Here is a 13,760-nt window from a genome sequence, read left to right as displayed (position 1 = left end):
GTGGCCTAGTGAGGCTGGAGCTCGATTGCAATGTTCGCAGGTTGGATCTCACCGTGGAATCATTTTGGATAGTTTTAATCAAGCTAAATGTGCTCAATAGATATTTTTAAGTTGAATAATTGAGCGCCTTGTGCATATGGAGCTGGAGTGTATTGTGTGCATAGCTGCCTTCCACTCCTTTTCTGAAATATTAAGTGAAAGATCCTTTCCCCATTGTGACATGGGATCTTTGAAAGGAAGGGACTTTAAAATGTTTTTGTAAATTGTGGAGGTGCTTTCTGAGTCTTCAAGATTGATCAATATTTCTCCTGGAACAGAAATTGATGGAAGGTGAAGAAAATTGGGCAGCAAAGTCTCTAGCTTGAAAGTGGGATTTAAAATACTTGGATGAGGATCCCCACACAGTCTCCTCTGTTTGAGACTAAACAGGTTTAATCTTCTGAGTGTGTCAGAATAGGATTCATTCTTAAGTCCTGGGATACACTCCAGACCTCCAGTCTCGTTTTATTGAATAGACTTCAGGTTTGCCAACTCCTGAACAACTTAGCTTCTTTTGAAGCCACCAGCCTAGGGGTTTGCATTCTTTTTCTAGCCTACCCCTTGTGAATGTTTAAATGATATGTTCAGCATGTGCAGAAACTATGCAATAATTTGTACATTATTAGTTAAATGGAACAGTGTTTATTTGGTATCTAGCTTAGATGGATATCAGCCCACATGTTAAGACAAATTTATACACAAATAGTTATTTCCAGAGAGTTCACATACTTTTTCTTTCCACTGTAAAGTTAAATTTTATCAGTGTGGTGATTCAGTCACACCAATAATTCCACATTTGTATCAATCATACCTCCTTGAATTTTGTCACTTTCACACCCTCGGAGTAAATACCTGTGTCCTGTCTCATTACAACAAAGCATGCCTCTGAAGAGTTTTGCAATGCACCCTTGGATCATTTAAGCAAATTAGCTAGGTGATCTGGATGGTTTCCTTTTATTTATTAACTTGCTTATGCTCTTTCTGTGGCAGGGGGAGTGGCAGTGATCATTCCACAATTTTTTTTGTACCTATCAAATGAAAACTGCATGCCTTCCAGGCACATACTATATGTTGCCAAGAATGACAAAAGCCTTTAAATTTTTTTTCACGCTTGGGTGTTGGAACTAGAATACTGTCTTTCTCTTCACACAATTTAATTGCTTGTGTTTCTGGCATGGGGCATAAGATGAAGCAGTATACAGTAAACATACTTGCATTAGTTATACATTATTTTAATATAGAATGATAAAAAGTAACCAAACTTTTTTTTTTGGGGGGGGGTGTTAGGATTCTGAAGATGAAGACAATGACACGGAAATCAGAAAACAAAGCATGGCCTCCCAGGATTTGCACAGTTTTCAGCCTTATATCCCAGAGGACTTTGCTGACTTTGATGTTTACAATGCAAGCCTGGAGAACAGGGACTCCCTGTCCTCTAAGCCTGACTTTATGAGCTCTCGTTTCTTGGAAAAGGAAGTTTCCCGGAGTCCCACAGCCAGCAGCATGACCAGTGGCTACTTCTCACACAGTGCCTCAAATGTGACACTCTCGGATGTAGCATTAACTGGCAGTGACAATATTGACCAGCTGGCTTATCATCTTCGAGAGGCAGAGTTTCAGGACCACTCACAGCCAATGTGCTTACAGCCGGATGTTCAGGATGCAGCTCCTTGTGCAGGTAAAAACTTATCAGAAACCAGAAGTGCCTTCAACGAAGAGACTATGGCATGCAAGTTTCAAAATGTCCCCAGAACTCCGGTAGACTCAACACTTAGTACGGTGGCAGTGACTTGTCACGACAACACATCTCACCTTGAAATGGTGGACAGCTATAGTAATAACAGTGCCCAGGAGTTCACTGATTTCAAAGGTGCTGATGATGACAGGGATTCAGGACATTTTGAAGACCTTCAATTTCAAGCTAGGAAAACACACACTGATGGGCTTTTGTTGGGTTTCAATGAGCCCAGTGTGGATATTGACAAATGTAGTGGCACAGATGGCATAGTCTCTTGCCATGTACAAAATGGCACACAGTTTATTTGTGCCACTGCACAAGACAGACTGACTGAAGTAATGATGGATTACCGGTCTTCGGGTGAATTTGATGACTTATCAGATGCCCTAGAAGGAGAAATCCCTGCCACTTTGATGGCCTCTTGTACTGATGTTAACTCTACCTCTCCGGATACGGACAAGAATGATTTTGATTCCTCAAGCAGTGATGAATGCACAAAGGTAGACCAGACTGAAATTGTGCCAAGCTGGATGGTGATGGGTGAACGTGTATGCATAGGAAATAAATCTGGAACTGTTAGTTATGTTGGCACAGTGGACTTTTCTAGTGGAACATGGATTGGGGTTGAACTTGACCTTCCAGCAGGTAAGTAAATACACAGGTAATGCCTTTGATGTGAACAGGTTATTCAGCCTAACACACGTCATTATTTCCTACTCACCCACCTTATTGTGGAAAGTGACCAGAAGGAATTTTACTTCCATGCAAATGGAAATTTGGTGATGGGGTCAAAAATTCACTCAGATTCAGGAAAAAGAATCTACATTTCGTAACCCATAATGACAAATTGAATATGTGTTTAGAAAGGTTTGCAAATGTATTAAATATCAAAAACTGAAATCCCTCACAGAGTAAAGATGACTCCATATGATGATGACCGTAATATGCTTTTCCAGTCATCTTCTGTCCAATGTCTGTGTTCTATTGTCCATTTTATCCTTTTCTTTTTATTTGCCAGTTGCACATATGGATTTTAGCATGGTGCGTTTTGATATATCTCCTGGATGACTACGTCCCAGCAAAGATAGAATTTAGAATAAGTGGTTTCTGTGATTGCTTCTTGAATGGCAAGACAATGGTAACCTCAGAAAACATTGACCTATTTTATTCAAACAAGCTCCATTGTTTTTTGTCTTACTACAGGCCCCAGGCCTGTTGTTTTTTGGTCCAGTTTGGTAAAGTACTTTTCCTTACCCTAGCATGTATACTGTATATACTCAAGTATAAGTCGGGTCTTATATCATAAAATCAGACCCCGACGTATACGCCCATTCAAAAATGCAACCCTTAAATTTTTTTTTAACATCTTCTTGCCTCCTCCAATCTCGCATCTGTTTCTCAGACACATTGAATTTTGTTGCAGCAGTGCAGTTACCAGTTTCTTTCACCACTTCAATGACTTTGACTTTAAAACCAGCTTAATATTTTCTTCTGATCGAACGCTCCATCGTAGATAAGGGATGCTCTTACGATAAAAGTGTGTGAGGGTGTGAGATACAAAAAAATGCAAATCAGTGCAAATGTCGCTTCGGAATAGTTTGGGTATCACGTGTGGTCACATAAGCACAGTACATAGAAAAAAAAGGCCATGTGCTCCGTGGTTACTCTCTCAGGTGGGCGTCAGCATATCGTAATTTCTTCAACCAATAGCGTGAGTTTTCCGCATTCAACTTATATGACCGACATTATAAAATACCAGAAATTATATAGTAAAATCAAGCACTAACTTATCCGCGGGAGAACTTAAATGTGAGTATATACAGTATTTTTTTTGCAGATGCTGTTGTGATCCACAGTTTTTATTATTTTTGGCGTGTTCCCCTGAACTGTTTGTTGAGGATCAGAGCAGCTGGACCAGGCCAAGGGGACATCCATGTAACACATGGCTACAATAGCAGATAGATGGTCATTTCCTTTGGGACTGGACTGCGTGTCTATCTGGGGGTGGGGGTTGCAAACCATGATCCCGAGGTGTTTTGTCATGTGGTGGGATGCGGCAATGCCCCGTACCAGTGCATGCTCCCCAACCTGACCTGACCTTAATGTCCTTTTAGGGGTGCTGGAATCCAAGGGTTGTGAAAATAATACAGTGGAACTTTGGATTGCGAGCATAATTCGTTCCAAAAATGTGCTTATAATCCAAAGCACTCGTATATCAAAGCGAATTTTCCCATAAGAAATAATGTAAACTCAGATGATTTGTTCCACAACCCAAAACAATTCATATAAAAATGATTAATGCAAAACATAAAGTAAAAATACATAAAACAAATTAACATGCACTTTACCTTTGAAAAGAATCATGGCTGGAGATGTGAATTTCCCATTGGGATTAATAAAGTATATATCTATCTACAGTATCTATCTGGTGTGAGGGAGACGAGAGAGAGGAGGGTTATTGTGTAGGACGACTTTCACTCTAACTAACGGAATCCCTGCTATCTGTTGGTTCACTGGAATCTTCTTTTTTTGCGACTTTAACAAGAAACTAATCCAGTGACAGTTGCTTTTGCCTGAAGAGTCACTACACTTGGACACAAAATAAAAAAAATGCTTTACGCACTGTAAGGTTTCTAAACTCTTTTGGGATTCCACCCAATGGCACGACATGCGTAAGAGCCTCCTGAAGCAACTGCAGGCTCCCAGCGCTGTAGCAGTTCGCTGTAAAAGCGAATCTGAAAAGATTGCGGACATGCCGAAAAAATCCAAAACGAACAGTCTGAATGATTTCCGCCCAGTGGCACTCACATCTGTCATCATGAAGTGCTTTGAGAAACTGGTGCGGAGTCATATCATCGCCTGCCTGCCAGCAGACCTGGACCCATTTCAATTTGCTTACAAAGCAAAGAGATCCACGGAGGATGCTGTGGCCACAGCCCTTCATGCTGCCCTGACCCACCTGGAGCAGCAGGGGAGTTACGCCAGACTGCTCTTTGTAGACTTCAGCTCGGCATTTAACACCATCCTCCCACAACGACTGGTGTCCAAACTGGCAGATCTGGGACTTCCATCACTCACCTGCAGTTGGATACTGGACTTCCTGTCGGGTCGCTCCCAGAGGGTCAGGCTGGGTCTCCACACATCCACTGCTCTCAGTCTCAACACTGGGACGCCGCAGGGTTGTGTGCTCAGCCCGCTCCTCTACACATATGACTGTGTCCCCACTCACCATAGCAACAAGATTATAAAGTTTGCGGATGACACGACGGTGGTCGGACTCATCTCGGGCAAGGAGAGTGAGCTAGCATACAGGGACAAGGTGGAGTGACTGAGTGGTGCACAGTCAATAACCTGCTCCTCAACAACAAAAAAACAAAGGAGCTTGTTACTGACTTTAGGAAAAACGAAACTGACATCCAGCCACTCATCATTGGCAGGGCCTGTGTGGAGAGGGTCCCGGTGTTCAGGTTTCTGGGTATGGAGCTGGAGGATGACCTGACCTGGAGCGCCAACACCAAGGAGCTGCTAAAGAAGGCGCAGCAGAGACTGTACTTTCTGAGAATTCTCAGAAAGAACCACCTCCCAAAAAATCTGCTCCTTGTTTTTTATCATTGTTCCATCGAGAGTGTGCTCACGTACGGACTGTGTGTGTGGTACGGCAGCTGCACTTCCTCAGAAAAAAAAGTGCTCCACAGGGTCGTCAGGATAGCGGAGAGAACAATTGGTTGTACCCTCCCCACTCTGGAACAAATCTACACCTCCCGAAGCCGCAAAAAAGCAATAGACATTTCACAGGACTCATCACATCCCGGTCATTACCTCTTCCAGCTTTTGCTATCGGGCAAGAGATACAGAGCTATGAAAACTAGGACAAACCGCCTTAAAAACAGCTTTTATCCGAAAGCAATCATGGCCCTGAACTCAGAATAAAACTGCTCCATATTATTCTACCAATGTGCAATATAGACCTTAAGTCAACAAGTGCAATTTGTATATTTATTACTATTCGGTTTGTTATTATTTTTCTCTCTTCTTGTCTTTTTGTCTTTTTAACTCTTATTCCTCACACTGAGTCGATTGCACCTTCAATTTCGTTGTTCCTTTGTAAAAAGTGACGATGACAATAAAGATCTATCTATCTATCTATCTATCTATCTATCTATCTATCTATCTATCTATCTATCTATCTATCTATCTATCTATCTATCTATAAGCGCCTGCCATTGATGGATGATACAAGGAACATTAGAAATGCACAGGGCACAGTATTACTTGGCCACTAACCTGGCCACAACCCTGCCTGACTGCTGTGTCTGTATAGATAGATGGATAGATAGATAGATAGATAGATAGATAGATAGATAGATAGATAGATAGATAGATAGATAGATAGATAGATAGATAGATAGATAGATAGATAGATAGATAGATACTTTATTAATCCCAATGGGAAATTCACATTCTCCAGCAGCAGCATAATGATACAATAAATAATATTAAATTAAAGAATGATAATAATGCAGGTGAAAAACAGACAATAACTTTGTATAATGTTAAATGTTAACGTTTACCCCCCCGGGTGGAATTGAAGAGTCGCATAGTTTGGGGGAGGAACAATCTCCTCAGTCTGTCAGTGGAGCAGGATATTGACAGTAGTATAGTGTATAAGAGAGTGGCAGATCCCGCTACAATAAATAACCGTGCTGTTCCTGTTTCTCGCTGAATAAAGCTGGTTTTGTTAAAGTACTGAGACTCAGCTTCATGTTTTGGGGTGGAAAACAGGGACTCGCACGTTACAACACACACACACGTGGTCACCATGCTATAATAAACAGTATACGCTTGTACGGATGTTGACTATATGAGTGAAGTATGCCGAGAATGGGAGACAATTACCCACAATCCCTCAGCGAGAGAGAGAGAAGAACCATCAGCGCAGTTGTGATCACATGACGCTCAACAGACAAAGCGTATATGGACTACTCGTATTGTAAGATCTTGCTCGTTTATCAAGTTAAAATTTATTACAAATTTTTAGCTCGTCTTGCAAAACGCTCGCAGACCAAGTTACTTGCAATCCAAGGTTTTACTGTATGTATTTCTTCCTACAAGACATTCTGAGGAAGAAAAAAAAAATGCTGCTATTTTGTGAGTATCGTTGCCAATGTGTGGCTCCTGGTTGTCAGTGCCATAGTCGACAGGATTGCATCATCGTTAATGCAACATGTTTAAAGGTCAGAACGGGTGGCCATGTTCTCATCATGGTTTGTGGGTAATCCCTGTGTTAGTGTGCGATTCGTTTGGTGATAATTAACTTCTGGACTTTCCAGTTCATAGTAGCAACAGGCAATGTGTACAAAAGGCAAGGATTTATTCAATGCGAGCTTATGACCCTCACTTACTGGGATTCCTCTTTCGTGGGGAACAATTGCAAGCCCCAATCCCCATCATGGGGGTTCAATGGCATACCTACATCTGTCTTCGCCGGGTAGACACACATTGATCTATTCAGTGTAGGATGCATGCATCACAGACCTATCATTGCTCAATCTCACACGACACTTATGCACAATAGGCTTCTTGGAATTTTTTTTTCTGGTGTGTGTGGCTGTGAATAACCTCACACCCCCAATGTCACCATTCTGCAGCCTGCATTGAGGACCTTATCCTAAAATAGGCACGGTTAGACTGTGGGTGTCACAAAACGGGTTGCACTATTATAATAGCGGATAACGGAATCCATGGATAATAAGGGCTTACATTTTTCATAATTTGACTCATAAGAGCCCGATGAAGGCTGGAATAATTCTTTTTTTTCTTTAGCAGTTTCATGTGGAAGCAGTACTTCTCTGACTCCAAAAATTGTCATTTTGCCCTAAATAAAATTCATATTTGGATCCATATCTTACAAGTTAATACTGTGCATAATTTAATATCTGTATCTAAGAGTACTTACTTGCCTCATGTGATGATCTGCACTGAGTTGTTTCTTTTTGTTCCTGTTAGCGCCTGTAGGCATTCTGACGATTCACCAATCAGAACACAGTACTCCCTAGCGCCCACCCTCTCAACTCTAATAGGCAAAAATTACAGAAAGAAAGAAAGATTTTCTGACACATTTAAAATTACTTATGCTCACATATTGTAGTTTTATTTATACATTGTCACATTTCCCAATACATTTACTTTTTTGTTTTATTTTATCCAGAATATTTCTCCACATAAGCTAATGCTAATTAGTTGTGTTCTTATGTATTAGACATTATTCTGTTTTGCTTTGTTTTCAAAGGCATGCTTATCTATCTATCTATCTATCTATCTATCTATCTATCTATCTATCTATCTATCTATCTATCTATCTATCTATCTATCTATCTATCCTGTATGTCAGTCTGTCTGTCTATCATAGCCCCTGCATGTCTAGCTGTTTAAAGGTCATTTTTATCTTATTTCACGGTAAAATTAACTGTCTGCATTTCGTTTGCAGGAAAGCACAATGGCACTGTTCAGGGAAAAAAATACTTTAACTGCAAAGCTGGGCACGGTGTATTTGTGAGGCCACGCCGTCTGTCCAGGGCTGCTAACAAGGGCAAGCGACGGAGCAGCACCTCGAGGTCACAGGTGGCCAGCATCCATGAAAAAAATAAAAAAAGCATTCTACATCAGGAGTCACAAGCAGGGGTGCCCTCCTTCAAGAAACAGGACAGCCGGCGCTCTTGGGTCAGCTGAGCAGTGGAGTTTTGCACTTACTACACAGTTTCTTATGTCGAGGACCAGTGATTTTGTTTTTTTTTTTGTTTTTTTAATTGTACAGCTGTAAATGAGTTTTTAAAAATACTGTATTCTGTTTTAAACTTGTAATCTAGAAATGTATTTAATAACATATCTGCTCACAGCAGATTGCTGCACAGAAAAGGAAGTTAAACCTCCCTTCATGACAAGTGTAGATAGTGTAAAGGTGCCAGCTCCTTTTACTAGCCTTTTAACATGGATGACATATTTTAAAGAACTAATATTTTATGACGATAAATCCGTACATTTTTATGCTTCACATTACCAAAGAATGTCTGTTTTTGATTTCTTACGTATGTATTATTAATGGAAACCTTTAGTGCCACTCTGGTTACCACGTACTCTTGTTTGTTGCCTTATCTCTGTCCTCCTGCTTGGTTTTCAAAAGGAAAAGCACACGGTTGTGTCCGACTGTTACTCAGAATCCGTCTTCCTGGAGGCCTGCTACTGTGCTGACTTCTATCGCATGTTACTAGAATTGATGCCGTAAGGCTGCCAACACTAACATCAGAGACAGTATTGCCGTAAGAAAGCAAGGCTAGATTTTATTTTATTTTTTTTCCTGTTGTTTTGTGTTACTGTTTTTAGTAAATGGAGTAAGCGTGTGTTTTGTGTGTGCGTGTCTGCACGTGCGATTGAGCAACAGGATAGCAAACAAAATAACGGTACTAATGTCGATTTCTTTATCTAGGCTGTGTAAATGGAATGACAATGGTCCTGTTGTACTTGGCTTGAGTGCAACAGAAAAGGGTTTATTTCCAATATGTTTACAACAGAATGTTTTAGTTAAAAGAGTTAAAAGATGGCCTGATATTATAATATCATAAAGTAAACCCAGGACCTTACTGTTCAAAGCTGCTGCTCCTCTTGGGTTAGTGCTGTATATGTATATATATATATATATAGTTCTCTATTCAGTCATAGTGTTTATTATGTACAGAATTGTAATTTATATTGTATTACAGCATACTGTTGGTACAAAACTGTGTTAGGAGTCGGAAGGTTGGCTATGTAAGAAAAGAAAAAGAAAAAAAAAGAAGTGCATTGTGATGTTTTGTTTTTTTATTCTTTTCAAATGACAGCTTTAATTCACACTTCCACCAAGCATTCACAAACCTGCTTAGTCCATTTTAGAATCATGCAGGCTACCAGAGCGCCAATTGTCGGTGTTCTCCTTACTTTGTAGTGAGCTGAATGCACAAGCAAAAACATTTTTGAGCGGTGGTTGAAATATAAATTTACAGTTGCATGCAAAGGTTTGGACAGCCCGGGCCAAATTACATATTTGGTTGACAAATAGTAAATACAGCTCAGTACGGTGGAAGTGACTTGTCATGAGAACACATCTCACAATGAGATGGTGGACAACTCTGGTCATAATGGTGCCCAGGAGTTCACGGAGTTCAAACAAACGCACTACAACAAAAATGATCAATGAACAGTTAAGATTTATTTGATAACTAAAAACTCTAAAAAGAAAATTCAATTCATTCAATTCTTTATTGTCATGTGTACAAGTACAAGGACCATGTACAATGGAATGCTTGCTTGCATGTGCCCCCGCAGACCGTGAACATAGACAAAAAACACACAATAAATAAATGAATATAAATAAGTAAATAAATAAAACCAGAATCCTAGGAATAAATAGAGACAGTGGCAGAAGTATATGTGCAGGTAGCAGTGGAGGTGACACAAAGTTATCGATTGTCATGAGTCTGACTGCAGTTGGGTAGAAGCTGTGTGTCCGAATGGACTTTAGTCACTTCCCAGATGGGAGGAGGGTGAAAAGTGACAGTGCAGGGTGGCTGGGGTCCCGCCTGAAATACGGTTCACTTTCCTGAGACAGCATGTAGTGTGGATATCATGGATCGCAGGGAGCTGTGTGCCCGTGATCTGCTGTGCTGTGTTCACCACAGTCCTGAACTGAGCAGTTGCTGTTCCGGGATGTGATGCATCCTGTCAGGATGGATTCAACAGTACACCTGTAGAATCTGCACAGGGTTGTGGGGGACATCCAGGCCTTACTCAGTCTCCTGAGGACGTAGAGGCATTGTTGGGCTTTCTTGACTACTGCTGCAGTGTGACTTAACCATTTAAGGTCATCAGAGAGGTTGACTCTGAGGTCTGAACTGCTGCTGAACTGCTCCACAGCCTCACCTCCGATGTAGATGGGACCGTGCTCTGTTGCCTGTTTGCGGAAATCCACAATCATCTCCTTAGTTTTGCTAACATTGAGGGTGAGGTTGTTGTCCTGACGCCATTCTGCCAGGAGTCTGATCTCTTCCCTGTAGGCCATCACATCGTCCTAGCTGATCAGACCTATTACAGTGGTATCCTCAGCAAACTTGAGGATGGTGTTAGAGCTGTACTTAGCTACGCAGTCATGGGTGTAGAGAGAGTAAAGCAGGGTGCTCAGCACGCTGGCATCCGGGTTGCCAGTGTTGATGGTGATGATGGAGGAGGTTTTTCCCCCAATACGCACTTGCTGAGGTCTGCCGGTAAGGAAGTTCAGTACCCTGTTGCACAATGAAGAGCTAAGCCCCAGATCCAGGAGTTTAGCGATGAGCTGGGATGGGAATGACAGTGTTAAATGCAGAGGTGTAGTCCACAAACAGTAGCCTAGCATAACAGTTGTTGTTCTCCAGATGAGACAGGGCGGTGTGAAGTGTTATGGAGATGGCATCCTCAGTGGACCTGTTGCAACGGTAGGCAAACTGGAGGGGGTCCAGACTGTCAGGGATGAAATTGTCACTTCAGATCAGGCAACCCACCTGAAGCTAAGCATGTTCAGGCCCGGCCAGTACTTGGATGAAAGACCATCTAAGGAAAAGCTTGGGTTGCTGCCGGAAGGGATGTTTGTGAGGCCAGCAGGGGGCTGCTTACTCAATGGTACAATACAATACAATTTATTTTTGTATAGCCCAAAATCACACAAGAAGTGCCGCAATGGGCTTTAACAGGCCCCGTTTCCCGACAGCCCCCCAGCCTTGACTCTCTAAGAAGACAAGGAAAAACTCCCAAAAAAAACCCTTGTAGGGAAAAATGGAAGAAACCTTGGAAAAGGCAGTTCAGAGCGAGACCCCTTTCCAGGTAGGTTGGGCGTGCAGTGGGTGTCAAAAAGAAGGGGGACAATACAATACACAAAACAGAACAAATCCTCAATACAGTATAAAAATAAAAATTTTACAAGTACAGAGCAGAATTTAACAGTAGATGATGTCACATAATATGATTTGGATTTTTTTTTCTTTATTTTGCCTTATGCAATTTCTTGTATTAGGAATTTGTTAGTTTTCGCGTACCCCTTGGGGTCAGAGCGCAGGATCAGCCATTGTACAGCGCCCCTGGAACAATTACAGGTTAAGGGTCTTGCTCAAGGGCCCAGCAGAGTAGGACCTCTTTTGGCAGTGATGGGGATTCGAACCAGCAAACTTCTGAATACCAGCACAGATCCTTAGCCTCAGAGATTTGTTTAGAGTCCTGGAGACCTCAGCCATCAAGCTGCCTCCCCCATTTGGCCATTCCACAGCTGAAACAGCGCTGGGCCAGCCAATCCGATGAAAAGACCCCTCCCCCACGATTCCTGCGATCCTCCATCAGGGATGACTTTACCTTAGGCAGGCAAAACAACTTGGCAGGTGGGCAGTGGCACCAAGTGCAACATTTGAGTACTGAGAAAAGAAACAGAATAGGTGAGGCTTAGTAGCAAATTGTAACTATCATGTTACTTATGTTTTAGCGCTAATAACTAACAACAGAGATGCAGTCTGTACAGTTAATCAGCAGCTCTAGTCAGGGTGTGCTAAACTGAAGTAGTGAGTCTTCAGCCGGGATTTAAAAGCTGAGACCAAAGAGGCATCTCTTATAGTGGCAGGCAGACCACGCCACAGTTTAGGGGCCTTGTAACTAAAAGCTCGACCTCCCACTGTTATTTGGATCCCATACTCCAGAGCAGTGATGGGGACATAGTGCTGTAATAATGGCCCCATCCTTCGCATTAGAAGTAAAACCGACGTCCTGACTCTGTGGTCATAAAAGATCCCTGGGCATCCTTTGTAAAGAGTAGGTTGTATCCCGATGTCCAGGCTAAATTGCCCACCATGGCCTAACCATTCTGGCTCCCTATTCATCCTCTGTCTCTAATTGGTTAACTATCTGTCACCCATTAACTAATAGCTAACGTGTAGTGAATGCACAGGTGCAAAAATGGCTGCTGTTGCATCATCCAGGTGGATACTACACATTAGTGATGGTTGAAGTAGCTCCTCACTCACTAAATCACATTGAGTAGTGAGCAAAGTGCTATATAAATGTAAATAATAATAATAGTAATTATTATTGTTACGCACAGGTATTCAATGAAGTTCAAGTCTGGGGACTGTGGAGGCCATTCCAAAACCTCCATCTTGTGTTTCCTAAGGTATTTACTGCACAGTCATTTTCAAAGTGTGTATTGGATTGTTATCCATTCTGTTTTCAATTTCAGTATCCTGACTTGCTGTCTGACATTCTAATGAAGAATTTGTTGATATCAGTAAAACCGACTCTTCCCTGTACTTGCACAATGTTTCCTGTACCAGTAGCTGCCACACAACCCAAAAGCATAATAGAACCATTCACGCCCTTAACAGATGGCAATGTGTTTTTTTCTCTCTCTAAGTGCTTCTCATCTTTCCTCCTAACAAACATTTTGTGCATGTGGCCCAAGAGTCTGATTTTAACTTCATCTGCCCACAGCACTCAGTTCCAAAACGCCTCTGTGTCTTGTGAAGATGTTGTGTTTTTGCGATGAGTTGACAGGTAAGATTTCTTTCTGGTGAATCTTCCATGAAGGCCATGCATGTCTGGTACAGTAGACCAATGCAGACCCACTGCTTTCTGCAGCTAAATCTTCCAAAATGTCCTTTGAACCATTTTGGGATTTTACTCTACCTTCCTGTTGTGCTATCATTCAATTTTCTTGGTCTTCCAGATCTTGTCTTGATCTCCAGATTTCCCCTAAGTGACGTTTTTAACTAGGGATAGTGCTAACTCAGTGCTTCCCAAACTCAGTCCTGTGGCTTCAAATTTTCGTTCCAACCAGCTTCTATTTTTAATTGGACTCCTGGGCTAATTAAGTGAACTGTTATTTCCCAATTTCTATGTTTTGGGAACAATATAGAAAATTAAGTTTGGTGAAAATAAATAA

General features: G+C 41.6%; 1 protein-coding gene across 7 annotated transcripts in view; it reads left to right on the top strand.

The window, feature by feature from the left end:
- The window catches only part of kif13a (kinesin family member 13A), a 305,123-nt gene extending 295,504 nt beyond the window's left edge, over positions 1-9,619 (top strand). For 5 of the 7 annotated variants that reach the window (XM_051935728.1, XM_028817275.2, XM_028817271.2 and 2 more), the window contains 2 exons: positions 1,327-2,422; positions 8,265-9,619. In XM_051935728.1, the coding sequence (XP_051791688.1) occupies positions 1,327-2,422; positions 8,265-8,506 (1,338 nt within the window). In that variant the 3' untranslated portion in view covers positions 8,507-9,619. Of the gene's footprint in view, positions 1-1,326; positions 2,423-8,264 lie in introns of those variants that run through there. The other 2 variants (XR_007936595.1, XM_028817274.2) reach the window with 2 other exon arrangements.
- Positions 9,620-13,760: the final 4,141 nt, after the last annotated feature.

Source organism: Erpetoichthys calabaricus, chromosome 13, assembly GCF_900747795.2.
Source record: "Erpetoichthys calabaricus chromosome 13, fErpCal1.3, whole genome shotgun sequence".
NCBI lineage: Eukaryota > Metazoa > Chordata > Cladistia > Polypteriformes > Polypteridae > Erpetoichthys > Erpetoichthys calabaricus.
Note: the sequence above shows the minus strand (reverse complement) of the source record. Positions and strands in the feature narration are given on the sequence as shown.